General features: G+C 40.1%; 1 protein-coding gene across 3 annotated transcripts in view; it reads right to left on the reverse strand.

Annotated features, from left to right (window-relative positions):
- LOC123591192 overlaps positions 1-19577 on the reverse strand; it is a 75095-nt gene that overhangs the window by 19881 nt on the left and 35637 nt on the right. Inside the window, exons 3-5 of one of the 3 annotated variants that reach the window (XR_006709159.1) lie at positions 18317-18364; positions 17604-17786; positions 2310-2441 (exon numbers count right to left, since the gene is read on the reverse strand). Coding sequence is in view for 2 of the 3 variants with exons in the window: in XM_045465077.1 (XP_045321033.1) it covers positions 17640-17786; positions 18317-18364 (195 nt within the window). In the remaining variant the exon portion in view is untranslated. Of the gene's footprint in view, positions 1-2309; positions 2442-10798; positions 10907-17603; positions 17787-18316; positions 18365-19577 lie in introns of those variants that run through there. The other 2 variants (XM_045465078.1, XM_045465077.1) reach the window with 2 other exon arrangements.

Consider the following 19577-nt stretch of genomic DNA (forward strand, 5'->3'; position numbering starts at 1 on the left):
CACAATTCTATTAGTTAATCTGGTAGCTCTTCCACTTCATATGATATTGCCTAGGATGCTGGATTGATAAGAAAATCCAACATGACATTACTCACATGGCTGAAAGTTGGTGCTAGCCATTGGCTGGGAGTTTAGCTTGAAGTGTTTTCTGGGACCTCAGTTCTCCTCCATATGGTTTCTTGGGCTTTTCATAGTTTGGTGTCTAGGTTTCAGGAAGTATTGCTCCAAGAGAGCAACTCCCAATGTACAAGTGCTTATCAAGTCCTCAGTTGCATCAAATTTGCCAAATTCCCATTTTCCAAAACTTGCCATGTGGCCAAGCCCAGAGTCAATAAAGAAGGGAATACCAGAAGGTAAGTTTCACTAAGGACCACTAAAGTACAGTCGACAAAGCACCCTCTGGCCTCTAATGTGTCCTGCCCTTCCCACGTTCAAAATACACTCACCCTCTCCAAAGCTCTCAAGGTCTTATCTCATCAAGTACAGAATCTCATCATCTAAGTCAGGTCTAGATGCGATCAAGGTCTCCTAAGTGGAGTTCTTTTTGATCTGAAGACGTGTCAACTAAAGACACAAGTTTTCTGATCCTCACACAGTCAACATACAATGAAGAGGCAAGGAAAACTTCAATAGGTACTTCTACTCAAAAAGGTTGAAAATGGGAAAAACACAGCAGTTACTGGTCCATAGCAATTTTTAAATCCAGCCAGACACATATAGGCAGTGTTTTTTGTTTTTTGTTTTTTTTTTTATCATGACCTAGTTCAATTTCCTGAGAGTGATTTTCTGTGGCTCTTACCTCCACCCTCTGTGCTCTAGACTTTGTTCTGAGCTATCCTTATTTTTCCAAGAGAAATGACCCAGGCTTGCATCTAAGCTTCTTTCCTTGGCTTGCTTCCTCCTCCCCAGAGGAGTTTGAGGATCTTAAGGCACCTTCTTATTTTGAATTTGTCTCTGTCCTTTTAATCTAGGCCAGTATAATTTCAGTACATACTTTGCATTTTTATGTGTCAAATTATAACTCACCCTAATAAACAAAATCACACACACAAATCTCTTCAAGACAATCCTTTCTCTGTTTAGGAAGTGCAAATCAGAATCCCATGGGAAAATACTCTTTAGCTTCTTAGAAATATCTTTGAGAGGATCTTTGAGATACTCCTTATGTCTTTCAGATCCCATAACACAGACCTGAACCCTGAAGACATATTTCACTACCAACACCTTGGATTTCATCTTCAAATGAAAGTCATTTCATACTTTGAGAAATTTTTTTGTAGAGACTGAGGATTAAATACAATTTTATTAACAAACCCACATGTTTAGAGCCTCTTTAGTTCTAAGTTCTGCTTGAAATCTGAACAGTTCCTTCTTTGGTTCAGCTTGTTCCCCCCTGTACTTTACCACAGGAGCAAAAAGAAGCCAGTGGCACTTTCCACATCCTTCCCAGAAATCTCCTTAGTCAGATCCACAAGTTCAGTAGGTACTCTCTCTGTTTCCCGGAATACCACAAGCAAACAGTTTTGATCATTGTTCTGCCAACATGTAACTCAGGTTCTCTGTTCTTCAGCTTCCAATAGGAATTTCCTCACGGCCCTTCCAGACTCCACTAACAGTCTTTCTGTAGTTCCTCCAAATTTCTCCCTTCCTTCTACCAGACTCAAAATCAATGCCAGGTCATAGTTTCTGTTTTAGTTATCTGTTGCTGCATAACAAAGCACCCCCCACTTACCACAATTTATTACTTCCTTTTTTTAATGTTTATTTTTGATAGAGAGAGAGAGTAAACAGGGGAGGGACAGAGAGAGAGGGAGACAGAGAATCCAAAGCAGGCTCCAGACTCTGAGCTGTCAGCACAGAGCCCAATGGGTAGCTCAAACCCACAAACTGCAAGATCATGACCTGAGCTAAAGTCAGACACTTAACCGACTGAGCCACCCAAGTACCCCACAATTTATTACTTCTTACATCTCTGTGGGTTGACCCAGAAGTTATTATGCTCCACATGTTATAGGCTTGAAGTCAGAATGTCTAGAAAACCTAAAACGGACTCACCTAGGGGCACCTGGGTGGCTCAGTCGGTTGAGCGTCCGACTTCGGCTCAGGTCATTATCGCACAGCTTGTGAGTTCGAGCCCCACGTCGGGCTCTGTGCTGACAGCTCAGAGCCTGGAGCCTGCTTCTGCTTCTGTTTCTCCCTCTCTCTCTCTGCCCCTAACCCACTCACATTCTGTCTCTGTCTCTCTCAAAAATAAATTTTAAAACTTTAAAAAATAATTAAAAATAAAATAAAAAATAAAATGGACTCACCTCCGTGGCTAGAAATCAGTACTGGCTACTGACTAGAAGCTCACTTGGAGTTGGCTAGAGGGCCTCAGTTCTCCTCCACGTGGGCTTCTCTCATGATTGCTCATGTTTTCTCATAGCATGGTGGATGGGTTCCTAGAAGCATCCCAAGATAATAAGGCCCAGTGTGCAAGGACTTACCAGCCTTTTACTTGCATCACCCTCGCTAATGTTCTCTGGCCAAAACTAGTAACATGGCCAAGCCCAAAATCAATATGCAAGGAACTAATAAGAGTACAAATACAAAGAAGCTTGGTTCGTTGAGCACCACCAAAGTTAAGAGTGTACCACAGCCCTAAAATTAACACGTTTTTGTTTGAGCAAATGATTAGTGCATAACTGTCATTATAAAACTATGTGGTTGGGGCGCCTGGGTGGCTCAGTCAGTTAAGCGTCCGACTTCGGCTCAGGTCATGATCTCATGATCCGTGGGTTTGAGCCCCGCATCAGGCTCTGTGCTGGCAGCTCAGAGCCTGGAGCCTGCTTCAGATTCTGTGTCTCCCTCTCTCTCTGGCCCTCCCCCGTTCATGCTCTGTCTCTCTCTGTCTCAAAAATAAACATTAAAAAAAATAATAATAAAAAATAAAACTATGTTGTTAATTATAAGGCAAAATAAATTTGTTTTTATAAATTTTGATTTTAGTTTTCCAAAATCATACCTATCAACCCTGTTTTACTTTGTCTACTATGACATTTTGGTCCTTACTTTAAGTGGATTCCATTTAAGTGGACTTTTTCTGGTTATTTTGTTTCCCCTTTAGTTTTTGTGCCTTAGTTTCACTGTCAGGTCAGGAACCCTTGGCAGAGGAGGAGTGAGTCATAAAACGGAATTTGGGCATCATTGGTCCTTGGAAATAATACCATCATAATAGCACCCACACATCAACCCTCATGATGAGATATATTTTTTTTAACTTTACTCATGAAGAAGAATTAAATAGTCATTCTCCCAGAAGCTTACTAGGCACCAATAACCATTTGCTTTGAAATTACATACAATAGTACCTTCCTCATCAAGTCTTAATGACCTACAGCTTTTACAAACTGCTTCTGTATGAGAGTTCTACAGAAATTAGATCTGAAAGGCCTATAGATGTTACAAAGAACATGTGAACAAAGGTATACTTTTTAAGTAGAGGTTTAATTTTGATCTCTGCTACATGTTTAAGTTTTAAATGAAACTTTAGTAAGAGTACATTGTGTTTTATAATACTGTGCAGTCTACACTTAGCATTGGATAGCTGGGATATGACTTCTTTACATAATGATAGAAAAAATCTGAAGTGCTTGAATTCACTGAGACTGAGGAAACAGTCTTTTTCATTCTTATTTAATCCTTGATGAAATTACATAATTTGTTTTAAAAAGGGGGGGTGGCTGCAAGTCTAACCAAAAAGTATACATGCTGATCATTTTGTTTTTCTTCCATGAGATTCTTAGTTTAATCATATAATAGTCAATGTAACATAAGCTTCCTTTTTTTTTTTTTTACACCAGCATAAATCTGACAGGTAGTGTAACTGAAACTAATCAAAATGCTTCCACAGAGTCAATGATTTCAACAGTGCTGTTTTGGGCCTCCCAAGGGTGTTGTTACCTATTTTTTCATTTCCTTTTCTTGAACAGATCTATCATTTTACCAGGCCCAAACTTTCCGTTCATCTATCTTCATGAGCAATTAACAAAGGATGCCTCCTCTTGGCACTTTGTCATTTTGACTTCAGTTTCCATGGCAATCTCAAGTCATTTTTAAAGGACCTGTAAATGTTGCTTCAATATGAGCTCTGTTTCTGGAAACTTGAAAACAAAACTGCCAAAGGCAAACCAGCTGGCCTGTCACCAAGGGGGAAGGTAGGACCTTTATTAGGGATGAGTTTGTGAAAAGCATCAGCTCCTGGGTTCACAGGTGAATCTCACTAGTGATTCCTCTTGCTAAAAGACATTTCCCAGAACCCAAAATACACCTCAGGAGGTAATATGCTCTACGGCAAACTCTTTCAACAAATGGATACTGTCTTATTTTAAAGAACCTAACGAGAAAGAGATTGGATAGCTTCCTTCAGAAAAAGTTTCCCATTAGTCATGATTTATCAGGAATTTCTTCACATCCCTTAATATTATGAAGCCTTCTCCTTTGTCTCTTTTCTCTCTGAATTCTCACTACAGTAAAACACTGACTATTCATTCATTCACAGCCACCATTCATTGGGTAGCCACCATGTGCCCTTATTATATATCAACACTCTACTGGGTAGTTCATCATTCATCGCTATGACCTTACAAAGTAAATATTATTAGCCCTGTTTCATTGATAATGAATTAAAGCAATAGTTCAGAAAGGCAATATTAACTCACCCAAGTTCTAGTCATACAGCCAGTAAATGCTGGACCCAGCATTTAAACCTCATGTTCTATCTTCTCAATTAGTGATGGAAGCCAAGGTCAACACTCCTCTTAGGGAGATATTATTATTCTGCAGGAGAATGTTTATCACATGTTTGACTAGGACCCCTTGGCTTACATGGCCAGGTTGATGCACTAGATGGTGTCACAATGCCACTAAGTCAGTGGACTAGCTCAGAACAGAATTTAGAACACATGTGACCCAGACCACCCAGACACTTGAAGAACCTTATTGGGATTTCAAGTTCATTTTTTTTCTAATGTGAGTACTCAGTTCTCAGTTAATACAGCACTCACAGATGATAGAAACAAACCAAACCTCTAGGGATTTAAATGGCTTGTCCAATTTCACACACACACACACACACACACACACACACACACACACACACACACACGGTATATTGGAGTGAATTTGTAGATTACTGCCAATCCCTTGGCTCCATCCACTAAATAACTGATTTGGGTTGAAGTCTTAGGAAGATGAATTGATGATGTGCAAATACACACATACAGGAAATAGAAGGATAGTAAAATCCAAAGGGCACTGTCTCTCCAATAGTCAAATCTACAAAAACCAGGATGCTGCCTTTTTACAAATAAGGTATTGTTCCAGATATTTCTGGACTATAAATGACTTGAGGACAGAAAACACGGTGTCTCAGTCCCCACCACACAGTATCACCCTGCAAAATGGCAGCCATACTGTCAACTCTCAACAGATATTGATGGGATAATTGTATAATAATGTATGCGATTTCCCTCTGATTTAGAATGACCTGTTCTACAACTAAACCAGGTGTGCAGGTGTGTGATCAAGGATGAAAGTGGAGGCAGATGAGTTACCAGCCTCTCCCCCTGTACTGCTGTGGTGTTCTCTGATGCCACTGCCTCTACCACAGATTCCACCTCTAACTTTCAAAGTTCTGGAAATTTCCGTGGCATGAGAAATCTGTTTTGACACTGCCTCAAAAATCATTTTCATTTTGTTCATTTGGATTCAAAACAAGAAGGACTAAAAGAAATACTACAAAACCCAGTCTTCTCATCATTTGAGGATTGCCAAGTAGAGAGCACCACTGCTCTCTCCATTTCTGGGTGGTAACCTTACAGACAGAGCCTTTACTAGGTGGAAGTGGCCTCTGCATTCTTCAGTGTATTTTGCTCCTGTTTTTGCTCTAGCTTGTCCCACATTATTTTTTCTTCTAACTTCCTGAAAGCGAGACAAAGGAAACTCACTTTTTGGCATGACTGCTATCATGGTCTAGTAACCTGGTTCTGGATTGAATGACCATGTGTTTCAAAAAACACTTTGTTAGCTTCCTGCATTATGTGACCCTTTCAAAAAGTATCAATTTTTCTGTGGTTCCACATTGTCACTCTGGTTAGACCTGTGATCTTCTCAAGGACAAAAGATATCATGCTTATATATGTTCCATTAAACCAAGATTATTCTGCTTGTTTTATTCATATTAAGAAATGGCCAGGAGTGCCTGGGTGACTCAGGTGGTTGAACATCCTACTCTTGATTTCGGCTCAGGTTGTGATCTCCTGGTTCATGGGATCAAGCTCCACATCGGGCTCTGTGTTGACAGCATGGAGTCTGCTTGGGATTCACTCTGTCCTTCTCTCTATGCCTTTCCCCAGCTCACACTCTCTCTGTCACTCTCTCTCAAAATAAAAAAAAAATTTTAAGGGCCATCCTGGGGCGCCTGGGTGGCTCAGTCAGTGGAGCATCCATCTCTTGATTTCAGCTCAGGTTATGATCCCAGGGTTGTGGGATTAAGCCCCACATCAGGCTCCATGAGCATGAAGCCTGCTTAAGATTCTCTCTCTCTTTCTCTCTCTCTCTCTCTCTCTCTCTCCCCCTCCCTCCCTCTGCCCCTCTCCTCCTTTCTCTCTCTAAAAAAAATTTTTTTTTAATTTAAAAAAGAAAGGGCTTGGGGCACCTGGGTGGTTCAGTCAGTTAAGCATCCAACTTCAGCTCAGGTCATGATCTCATGATTCATGAGTTTGAGCCCCACATCAGGCTCTGTACTGACAGCTCAGAGCCTGGAGCCTGCTTCAGATTCTGTGTCTCCCTCCCTCTCCCCCTCCCCCACTCTCTCTCTCTCTCTCTCTCTCTCACTCTCTCTCTCTCTCTCTCTCTCACTCTCGCTCCCTCTCTCTCTCTCATAGAAATAAACTTTAAAAAAAAAGAGGGTGATGTCTATAAAGCTGCATTAAAAATGGGGGTGCATATTATCCAAAAGCATTTTTTAAATATCAAGAATATCAAGGAGCTCCTAAATGTATAAAGCAAATATTAATCTAAGGAAAAAGGAAACCTAAGGAAAAGACCTAAAGGAAAAAGCAGATATCAATATAATAATAGTAGAGGACTTCAATACCCCACTCTCATCAACAGATAGATTATCCAGACAAAATCAGTAGGAAACATTAGGCTTGAATGACACATTAAACCAGATGGACTAACAGACATTTATAGAACCTTTCATCCATCCAACAGCAGCAGAATACACACTCTTCTCAAGCACACATGAAACATGCTCCAGGATAAATCATATGTTAAGCCACAAAAAAGTCTTAATAAATTTGAGATTGAAATTATATCAAACATCTTTTCCAACCACAGTGGTATGAAACTACAAATTAATTAAAAGAAGAAAACTAGAAATTTAACAAATATATGGAGATCAAATAACACACTATTGAAAAACCAATGGGTCAAATAAGAAATCAAAAGACAAACCAAAAAATACCTTGAAACAAATAAAATGAATCACACCATAGCAAAACTTATGGGATGCAATGCCTACATTAAGAAGAAAGAAAGACCTCAAATAAATAACCTAACAAGGAACTAGAATAATTTTTTAGAAACCAAGCCCAAAGTCAGTAGAAGAAAAGAAATAAAGATCAGAGTGGAACTAAATGAAATAGAAATGAAAAAGACAATAGAAAAAATAAAACCAAAAGCAGGGTTTTTTTTTGAAAATGTGAACAATATAGATGAATCTTTAGCTAGACTAACCAAGAAAAAGAGGACTCAAGTAAATAAAATTATAAATGAAGGGGAGACATTACAAGTAGTACCATACAAAAAAAAAGGATTGTATGAGATACTATAAACAACTACAGTAAAACTTTGGATTGTGAGTAACCTGTTCTGCGAGTGTTCCATAAAACGAGCAAACATTTCTAATAAATTTTAACTTGATGAGTGATGTCTTGCAATGTGAGTAGTACCTAACACCAAATATCACATGATCACTACCGAGCCGAGCCAATGGTTCTTGAAATTCACTTTTATATATGAGTGCTTTGGATTATAAGCATGTTTCTGAAACAAATTATGCTCACAAACCAAGGTTGTACTATATAAACTATATATCTCAACAACTTTGACAACCTAGAAAAAATTAATAAATTCCTATGAATATACAACCAACCAAGACTGAATCATGAAGAAATAGAAAATCTGAACAAACCCATTCCTAATAAAAAGATTGAATCATCAATCAAAAACTTCCAATGAAGAAAAGTCCAAAATCATATGACTTTATGGAAGAATTCTACCACATATTTAAATAAAAATTAATACCAATCCCTCAAATTCTTTTAAAAATAGAAAGGAATATTTTCAAACTCATTTTATGAGGCCAGCAATACAAGGACAGTACAAGAAAATTATAGGCCAATATCCTTGATGAACTTAGATGCAAAAAATACTCAACAAAATGTTAGCAAACCAAATTCAGCAATACATTATCAGGATTATACACCACAATCAAGTGGTATTTATTTCAGGGATGCAAGTGGTTCAATATCCACAAATTAATCAATATGATACAACACTTTAACAAAATGAAGGTTAAAAATTATATGGTCATCTCAATGCATTTGATAAAAGTCAACATCTATTCATGATAAAAACTTCCAATGAAGTGAGTGTAGAGGGACTAATTCAATATAATATAGGCCATATATGACAAACCCATAGCTTGTACTCATGCTCAAAATCATATTCAATGGTGGAAAATTGAAATCTTTTTTTCTAAGACCAGGAACAAAACAAGGATGTCCATTTTCACTATTTTTATTCAACATAGTACTGTAAGTGCCAGCCATAGCAATCAGACAAGAAAAAGAAATGAAAAGCATCCAAATTGGAAAAGAAATAGTAAAACTGTCTCTATTGAAGAAGAGAAAAATAAATGGAAAGATATTCAGTGTTGATGGATTGGAAAAATTAATATTACTAAAATGCCCAAATACCCAAAGCAATCTACAGATCCAGCACCAATTGTACAATGGCATTTTTCAGAGAAAGAGCAAACAATCCTAACATTTGTAGGGAAGAGAACTGTGTGGAATAGAGTAGCCAAAGCAAACTTGAGCAAAAAGAACAAAGCTAAAGGCATCACACTTCTTGATTTCAAACTATATTACAAAGCCTTAGTAATCAAAACAGTATAGTACTGGCATAAAAACAGGCACATAGATGAATGGAATAGAATAGAGAGTCAGGAAAAAAACCCACCCATGTATGGTCGATTAGTTTATGACCAAGAATACGCAACAGGAAAAGGACCATTTCCTCAATAAATAGTGTTAGGAAAACTGGACAGCCACATACAAAAGAATAAAATTGGACCACTTTCTTATACCGTACACAAAAATAAACTCAAAATGGTCTAAATAGTTGTATATAAGGCCTAAAACCATAAAATTCCTAAAAGAAAGCATACGAGGTAATCTCCTTGACATCAGTCTTGGAAATGGTATTTTTTATTTGACACCAAAAGCAAAAGCAACAAAAGCAAAAACAAACAAGTGGGATGACATCAAACTAAGCTCAGCAAAGGAAACCATCGATAAAATGAAAAGGCAACCTACCAAATGGTAGAGAATATTTGCAAATCATACAAATGATTAGAGGTTAATATCCAAAATAAATAAAGAATTCATACAACTCAATACAAAAAAAAAGCTATCAAATTAAAAAATGGGCAGAGAATATGAACATTTTTCCAAAAACATACAAATGGCTAATAGATACATGAAAAAATGTTCAGCATCACTAATCATCAAGGGAATGCAAATCAAAAACACAATGAAATATCACCTCAGACCTGTTAGAATGGCAATTATCAAAAATATAACAAATAAGTGTTAGTGAAGATATAGAGAACAGGAAATCCTTGTACACTGCTGGCAGGAATGTAAATTGGGCAACCACTATGGAAAACAATATGGAGGTTCCTCAAAAAAATTAAAAATAGCACTACCATATCATCTAGCAATTCCATCTCTGGGTATTTATTCAAAGGAAACAAAATTGATATCTCAAAAACATATATGCACCCCCATGTTCACTGCAGCATCAGTTGCAATAGCCTAAACACAGAAATCACCTAATGGTGCATTGATGGATGAATGGGTGAAGAAAATGTGAACTATAAATATTATAATTTTTGTATATGGAATAATGGAATATTACTTAGCCATAAAAAAGAAGGACATCTTGTCATTTGGGACAACATGCATGGACCTCAAGGACATTATGCTAAGTGAAATAAATCAGAGAGGGAAAGAAAATACTGTTGTGATCACTTATACATGGAATCAAAAAACAAAAAACAAACTCATAGAGAAGAGATTGTGGTTGCCAATGGCAGGGGTTAGAGGGATTGGCGAAATGGGTGAAGGTCATCAAAAGATACAAACTGCCATTTATGAGATAAATTAAGTCCTGATGATTTAATGTACAACATGGTGACCACAGCTCACAATACTGTATCATGTATTTGAAAGTTGCTGAGAGTGTAGATCTTAAAAATTCTCATCACACGAAAAAAAGTGCTTTTAACTATGTACAGTGATAGGTGTTAACTAAACTTATTGTGGCAACGCCTTAGCAATACATACATATAGTGAAATCATTACCATGTAATGAACACAATGTATATGCCACTTATATCTCAATAAAATATATATTATTTTTTTTAAAAAAGAAAAGAACAACAACTATGGTCACCATTCACATACCATTCATGGTTCCTTGATTTCAGGTGCGCTGGAACTGGAACCACTTGGGAATACAGTTCAGAAAATGGACTTGAATGGAAATACATATGCAAACAAAACCTTTTCCCCTAGGGAGAAGAGAAAAAGGAGCTGAAGTGTCTAATAGCTACCAGGAAGTGCCCGTCAACCAGCGTAAATAAGAAAAAGGAGAACAAGGGAAATAGATTGCCCTTGGGAAGAGAGGTATTATCATGAACCCTACTTTATCTCTTTTGAACTGTGGACATCCACGAACTTAGCAGTATTTCCAAAACATTTTAAAAAACCCATAAAATAAATAAATTTCAGGTAAACTGTACCAAACTTGGCAAACAGAAACCTCCTTGCCAAAGGGTTTAAATTGGACAATTTCTAGAAAACCATGCTCCCTCTAAGCTAGACAGAAAGTAAAGGACTCACATATGTTGAGAACCTTTATCACACAAGGAATGCCCATATGTTTATATGATACTTAATTTTTTCTTTGTTAAATTATTTTCACAAAAAATTTCAAATGTACCCCCCCAAAAATAACTCCCAGCTGCCAGTCATCCAGCTTCAATAATCAATGACATTCTGCCATACTGTTTAACAACAGTAACTTTTTTCTTAAGCTAGAATAGATTAAAACAAGTCCCTGTGTTCAAGTTATTTTGCCACTAAATACTGCAATAGGCGTGTAAAAAGAAAAGAATATTCTGGCACGTAACCATAATGCTGTTAGCACACCCAACAAATTAATCATCTGATACCCAACTTCATAAAAGTTCCTCAAACATCTAAAGCAATCTTTTTTGCCATAAGTTTAGTTAAAACAGTGTATAAGGTATTATGCGTCTGAGGTCTCTCTTGTATTTCTTTCACACTACAACATTCTCCTCCCTTTGCCCTGTTCATCCCATGTCATTGAGTAGTTGAAGACACTGGATCCATAGTCTTGAAGAAATTGCCACACTCTGAATTTGGTTGCAAAGCCATTTCTTAAGCTTCGAACACTCTGGCCAGCTGAGATATCCCAGAGGAGTGTACCTTGGTCTTGTGGGCACTGTCTTTCCATCTGTTTAGAGAAACTGGCAAGTGTATAACCTGAGGGTCCACACGACCCTGTTCCCCTAGATCCAGGTGGAGGGATGAAACTGATCACTTAGAACCCAGAGACACAGCTTTTCCTGGAGAGGTCTCTCTCTAATAGATTTCACAGGCAAGCTGGAGGACCAGAGGAGTGTCCCCACAATTCAGTTTTGGGAAAGAGCAGCCTGGGCCTGTGTAGGGGCTCTGCTAGGAAAGAACAAATTTGATTATTGAAGGGCGGTGGTGAGGGGGGGTACTATTTATTTCCAGAAGAGGAAGCTCCTATCACAGACAAATATACAGGACTTGCTGAGGCTTAGAAGTAGGGGCTTAACATCTCTTGTTGGAAAGACACGTAGCAAGGGGCAGCCTGGGGTGTGCTCAGATGCATTTGTTTCTGTCCACCCGGCCCCATTCCTTTCTTTGTATTTGCAGACACAGAGCCCAGGATCTGCAGATTAGAAACACTAATCAGGATGATGTTTGTACAGCATCTTGTTCCAGGCGGCTTGGAGCATTTGGCAGGTGGCATCTTGCTCAAGACACTAGAACTCCCAGGTGGGAGGGATTTATGGACTGGCAAGGGGGCCTGCTCTATGCCCCTCGCCCAGTAGCTCAGTAGCCCCTATGGCCCGTTTTGGCCACCCCTTGCACACCTGTTCTCAAGGTGACTCCTTTAGTTTCAACCTGGGCTACTTGTGAGGGTCCAGTTCCCTCACCACAATCTAAGCGAGACGGAACCAGAGCCCCTTGGAGTAATGAGAAATGAAACTCCAAGATACACCATTTGATGAACTGTCTGGGAGAACAGCTCAAACGCAAATATGCCTGTGCCTCAGCTGCAGTGAGCAAACACTGGCTCACTGTCAGCTTCATGCCAGGCTTCGAGCTTAGCACGGGGGTGTAAAGAGCATATTCCAGACCTGGCCTCTGGCAGCTGTTAGTCTGGGCACAGCTGTGTTCTATCTATCTCTGATCTGTTTCTAAAAAGTACTTCCCTAATGGATTACAATGTAAATTTTTAGTCTGTAAATTATGCTCTTGTTCATAGTGCCTTGTGCTATAAATAGATGATAAATAATTTGGGATAGTTATGTGGTATCTTTTGCCTAGGACTTTAAAGCATTTCACAAACACTGCCCATGAATAGTAAATTAATTAGTATATTAATCCCTTGTTTACAAAAGGATGATAGCCACATGGGGATTAGAGTCAACTGATGGATGTCAGAGTAAAAACCTGACTTCACTACTGATTTGCATTATGACCTCAGGCAAGCCACTCCCTATCCCTGAACCCTGGTTTCCTCCCTGTATACAGCATTGTCAGCTAAAAGTCCTTTGACCCTCTCCTCCTCTCCCCCAGTGTTTGGAAATGCTGTCACGGGAACCGCGGCAGAAGAATTATTGATATGTAGGGACGGGAGCGGGATGCTCTTTCTCCTTCACTGCAATGATTCACAGAAAAAGACTTTCCTGCCCTAAACACCTACAGACCCAAATGGCCCTGGGTAGTCATTTACGCTCTACATTTACCTCTAACCTCCTTCCCAGGGTGACAGTCAACGTACATCCATCTCTGAAAGTTTAGCCACAAAGGGATTAAGTTCTACGTTCAGGTAAGTCTGTCCTGTGCTCAGTGACATTTCAGAGGGCATATCAGAACCAGAGATGAGCAGAGAGAACCAGCAAGGGACAACCATCTGCAAGTTCTTCGGGTCACCCAGGATTTGCTTGAGAAAGGCCCCACCCACTGTTTCACCCAGATCTGCTTTTAAGTTCCATGCACGAATTTAATATTTGTAAGCGGGTCAGCTTGTGTTAACACATTCACCAGCCCTAGATCAACTGTGACAAAAGCAAGCAGATCCCAGCTATCAGTGGAACCTGAGTAACCATCCAGTTGAGCTTACTCACAAGTAAACATCTGGAGCCAACCAATGAGAACAGGTGTAGTAAGTTCCAGGTGGCTCACCTCTTAGCCATCTGCACACTGGAACTTGCGGGTGGTCACTGAGTCTGATCCCAGGCTGTTTACAATGCTGCAGTCCTTTCTTTAGTAAATCATTTCTGTGTGTGCTAAGAGGCCTAAAATTATTTACCATACATTTTAGCTACATATTTACTCCTTTACAACCTAGAGAATCCATCACTTTTAGAAATCCCAATTAACTTTATATTGTTGAGGGCTCAGCTTCAGTGAAATACCTCACACAGAGGAATCAAAAATCGAGCCTCCAAAATGGAATATTTTATTTTTCTAATACATAGGTCTGGCAGCCTGAATGCACTTTAAAAAAAAAAAAAAAGAAAAGTTCCCCCCAAAAGTTTTCAAAAATAACACATGAAACATAGTGAAAGTCAACTTGTTCCAGCCAGAAATACCTATTAATTTAGGCTTCTTGAGTTAAGTTGAAACAGATTTAGCACTTCTTCTCTCGGTTTCTAAAAGTCTTTGTCTTTGATTAAAAATAAAAACTGAAGCTAGATGATTGGTATTTTGACTTCCAACCAAGTGTTATTTCTGGTACAACTACACAGACTAAAACACCACTCGCGGCAAATCTTGTGCATTTTTATGTGAATGTTTGTTTATAGTCATCTCGTCTTGGCTCCACACCATCATATCTTGCTCTGCATCAAGTATGTGTATGTGTTGATCTCCCTCTCGCTGTCCGTAAGTCTATTCCAAGGTTCTGGCGGAGAATCTTGATGGAGAACCCAGGGAGAGGCCAGCAGACAAGGACACTGTGCTGACACCCACCACCATCTCCAGGGGGCAGGCTCACTAAGGGCACTGAGAAGAGGACCACTCCAGACTCAGGAGATCCCAATTGGTTTGCCTTGACCTTGAGCTAAAAAAGACTCTCCAGAGGCACTGCGCATTGTGGATAAAGCATAGAGTTTGAAGACAGATGACCCAGATCCAAATATTAACTCCACCATTTCTTACAAATCAATTAAATCCTCTGAGCGCCAGTTTCTTTCTCTAATGCGGCAGATTGTGGTAAAGAGTAAATGAGGGAATACAAAGAGGGAAGGGCTTTGAAAACTGCAAACCTACAGATTAATGCTCATTATTGAGATGGTGACAGGTGCACTGGGGCTCAGAGGTCAGAACCAGCTGTGGGCTTCCTACCGTCTGAGGGTTTCTGGGATTGTGGCAAGAATGAGTTGGGGAGTGTGAGGCAGCAGACCAGGAGGTGTCCCAAGGCCAAGTTAGTATGGCTGGTTATCAAGTCTAAAGGGACTGAGTGTTGGGGCTAGGTGATGTGGAGAGAAGGAGGGGGAGGAGAAGGAGGGGGAGGAGTAGAGGGAGGAGGAGGTTAGAGGTAAAGTGGGACTTTAGGTTGGGAGGGGAAGGACCTAGAGCTGGATGAATGGATGTCGGGTGCCAGACTAGAGAGAGGGCTCCACAGATGGAGGGAGTGTGATATGGGCACGGGGCAGGAGGGACAACCTGAAGCTGATTCAGGCCAAATGTTGCCATCTCTGGACCTGCCTCTTCCTTCTCCTTATGGGCTGTTGGACACAGAGACTTCAACTTCCTGCTTTGTCACCCCTGAAAATAATTTTTTAAAGCTACACGTCTTCTCATACCCTTTGAAGTTAACATCTAAAATATTTCTTCATTGGGGCGCCTGGGTGGCGCAGTCGGTTAAGCGTCCGACTTCAGCCAGGTCACGATCTCGCGGTCTGTGAGTTCGAGCCCCGCGTCGGGCTCTGGGCTGATGGCTCAGAGCCTGGAGCCTGTTTCCGATTCTGTGTCTCCCTCTCTCTCTGCCCCTCCCCCGTTCATGCTCTGTCTCTCTCTGTCCCAAAAATAAATAAACGTTTAAAAAAAAAATTTTTTTTAATAAATAAATAAATAAATAAATAAAATATTTCTTCATTGTTTAAATAGTTACCAAGGATATAACTGCTGCTGAATGGACACTGAACACTAAAAAATAAAACTCACATGACCTCCAAAAATGTTTCCAGTGCAATCTGCTGCTGAATGGACACTGAACACTAAAAAATAAAACTCACATTACCTCCAAAAATGTTTCCAGTGCAATCTAATACCATAGCGATTTGATATCCACCATAATTCTTTTTTTTAATGCTTATTTACTTATTTTGAGAGAGAGAGAGAGAGAGAGAGAGAATCCCAATAAGGCTCCATGCTGTCAGCGCAGAGCCCAACCTGGGGCTCAATCTCCCCAACTTTGAGATCATGACCTGAGCTGAAAGCAAGAGTCAGTCGCTTAATCGGTAGAGTCCCCAGGTGCCCCCATAATTCATTTTAAGTATATGCCAACAAGCAAAAAATTATTTTATTTACTCCTGAGGTTATATCTCCATTCCACTTCCCACACATGAATGTATGATAATGTGATGTTTTACGTCTGAAACACTTTTATTGATCAAGCATAACTATCTGAAGCAAGAATACGTATATAATTTGAAATTAATCTTTCACATTTTAATTAATTTGAAATTAGTGTCTAAAATTTCCTGTGACTATATAGCTCTAGGTATCAAAGAAATATTTCTAAACTGAATTGTCACTATGGGTATCACTAATACACAATTTATGAAAATAACAATTTTTATAAATAATTATTCACCATAAAAGGTAAAATTTTATTGGAAAAACTACTCTTCATCAGACTTCTTGCTAAAATAGATGGGGTCTGTCATCAACATTATTCCCATCTTGTAATTATTGTTGTTACAGTTATTGTAAGCACTATGATAGAATTTTTATAGAAGCAAAATTAGAATGGAAGGAATTTTATCATAGCTATGACAATTACCAAGCCCCTTCTGATATGGTGATCTATCAGTGAAACTGATCTAATTCTCTTACAATTCAATTAGGTCTTCCCTCAATTTGCATGAAAGCAAAGAAGTAGAAATCATCTGAGTTGTAAAAAGATTACTCAGTCAATAGACTCATTCACTGTCTTTTAAAAACAGCATTTGCCGGGCACCCCAGAGATTTGCCTACCTTGGGGCAATGCAGCATCACAAGTAGGGGGGAGGCAGAGGACCCCCCCCCCCCGTTTTATAAAACAGCCTCTGTGCAAGAACCAAAAGGAGGCACTGTATCCTGCAGGAACAGCTCACAGGAATAGGCAGAGCAGTTGGAGGAAAGTGATGAACCTAGAATTTGGACTCTTTGCAAGCCTTTGTGCATCCCCAAGGATGTGGATACCCAAATGTGAAGCCCACTGGGCTAGAACCTGAGTCTCAGGGGAGCTGGTGACCTGGGACAGCTGGGGCTTCTCTGACTTCTCCAAATGGCATTCTCCAAACTGGGTGGTGTGGGATTTTAGGGCCCTTTGAAATGTTAGAGATTCCCAGTGAAGAGGAACTTCTAGGTCATAAAAGTTTGGGAACAGCTTTCTGGTATTTTCCCCACTTAAGACTTTCACAATAAAATCTGAGTTTTTAAAGGCTGACGAAACCCATTTAACTTTATTTAATGCAGAATTTCCCAAACGAACTTGATCCAGTCCCATCGTCAACTCCAAAGAATATTTGGTTATATATAAAGAGACGTTAGTAATCTGCTTTGGTCCTAAGACCTCCAAGCTGAATCTCCTGTGTCTTGTCTACATGGCCTGACTTATTCATGACAACAATAGATCTCTCAAAAACCTTCCAGAGGGACCAAGACCCAAGACTGGTTTGTTCCATTGACTGATACCTACTAAGGAAGTATTACCTTTTGCTGTAGCTTTCCTATTGAGTCAATCCATTTTTAGACAGAGGTTCTGATATAACAGGAAGGTTTCTGTGCTGTTGACTTTGGGTAGCAGCCACCGCGGCCATGAACTTGAAAGTCATTCCTAAAGGACAACACGTAGATGGTCATCTTGCTGCTTTCCCAGCTGTCCTTCTGGGTCCCCTGGTTATTGGCAGTATGGAACAAGCCAAAAGAGGATTATAATCAGATGCAAAGTAAAAACCCAAACATAGATGAGTGGGATGTGTGTATGTGTGTAAAGAGAGACACTGTGTCTCAGTACATGACTGTTTTTCATTATATCTAGAGCCATGTGGATTTTAACCATCTCATTTGAATTTTCCATCTTTTCATTGCAAAACATGAAGAGTCAGCTATATAATAATGATTATAAGCAGACAAAGTTCGTGTGTCACAGCTGGAGAGAGAAGCATGGGAATGAGGGCCAGGTCACCTGACGTGGCCCATTGTTTGGGGCAAATTAGGCATCTGACCCCTCTAAAGATCACCACTAAAGATACACAAAAATGTGCCCGGTTACCCTTTCCCTTTATTCACCAGAAAGACTACAAGATGACAAGTTAGAAATTAGTATTCTGTATACAAGCTCTGAACATTTTGGTTAGTGTGGAGATCCAATTAGACTCTCCATTCTTGACTAGAGCTCAAAGTACAAACAAATTGGTCAGTACCTGCTGGAAAAGAAGGCTGGAGAGTGAGCCTGTGGGGCATCTTTCTTCCTGGAATACAGGAACCATGACACATTTTCTGTGTGTACATTCACTCTACACACCTCCTCAGAGCAAGCAAATTGGGTAGAGTCAAAGGCCAACAAAGTTGATTACTGACTCAGCTTCAGCCAGAATCCACTTTGCTCTTTGGAGACCTCGGCTCTCACCTGTGAAGCTGGAAACTAATGCATTTTTAGAAGCCTCCGCAAACCGAGGAGAACAAAACTCAAAATAGCTGCAAGAAAAAAGATGAAGAATCAAAAGTAGTTTTTGATTAAAAGCACTTGAGATTTCTCGAAGAATTATGCCCCCAAATCCCTTTTATGGGAGGACAAAGGCAGCAGAAATCAAACGCTTGGCCTGCAGTTTAAGAGGGAGTGTGGAAGTGTGGTCCAAAGAAGAGCCTCAACCCTCCAGGTCTTGGGTTCTAGAAGCTAAAGTTCAGAGGAAACCACCCTGAAGTGCTTGGAAATAAGCAACACGCAGCAGGACTATCAACTGGACACTCATTTGAGGGAAAGAACTTTCCCAAACCCTCAATCACCCATCTGTTCCCATCCTGTGGGGGGCAAATGTACCAGCAGCCAGGGGCTGTTCCGTTTCCCTTGGCAAGGAAGGGACTCCCACCCCGTTTTTTGGGCAGCAGGTGCATTATGTTCTGATTAAATGTATCCCAGGTATGGAGGACAGCTGTAGCAGATTTTCAGCATGCCTCTGCCTATTTCCCAAGAAAGTCGGTTTTCCTCTCCATGGGTTCTTCCAGGTAGTAGCTAAGGGTGGGGGAGAGAAGCATAGAATAAACATGTTGCTCAAGGACACTTTCTGGTCCAAACCCACAGTGTTTTGTGTAAATCTGTTGTTTTGATTCTGCTGGAGAGGCAACCACAAACCTGAAAGGTGGAAAAGTGAAATCGGGAAATCAGCCCAGGTGTGAAGCTGGGTGTGAGGTAGAGTAGAGAGAAACATTCTGTCATGGCCCCAGATGCTCATGAAGGGGCAGGGCGGGGGGAGTGGATGTGGCTGTGCCCGCAAGTCCTATCACAGAGGGAAGTGCATCTGGCAGGACTGGCCTGGCCGGGTGGGGCTAGGCTCCTGCACCCAGGGGGGCTATCTGTAGGAGGAAGGAGCCCATGGGTCATTTCTGGGCCCAGGGCAACATGTGCACTACCCAAAGCTCTAGACGTTAGAATTCCTTTCTGCCCCAGACGTACCTCAAGTATTT

The sequence above is a fragment of the Leopardus geoffroyi genome, chromosome B4, assembly GCF_018350155.1.
Source record: "Leopardus geoffroyi isolate Oge1 chromosome B4, O.geoffroyi_Oge1_pat1.0, whole genome shotgun sequence".
In the NCBI taxonomy this organism is placed as follows: domain Eukaryota; kingdom Metazoa; phylum Chordata; class Mammalia; order Carnivora; family Felidae; genus Leopardus; species Leopardus geoffroyi.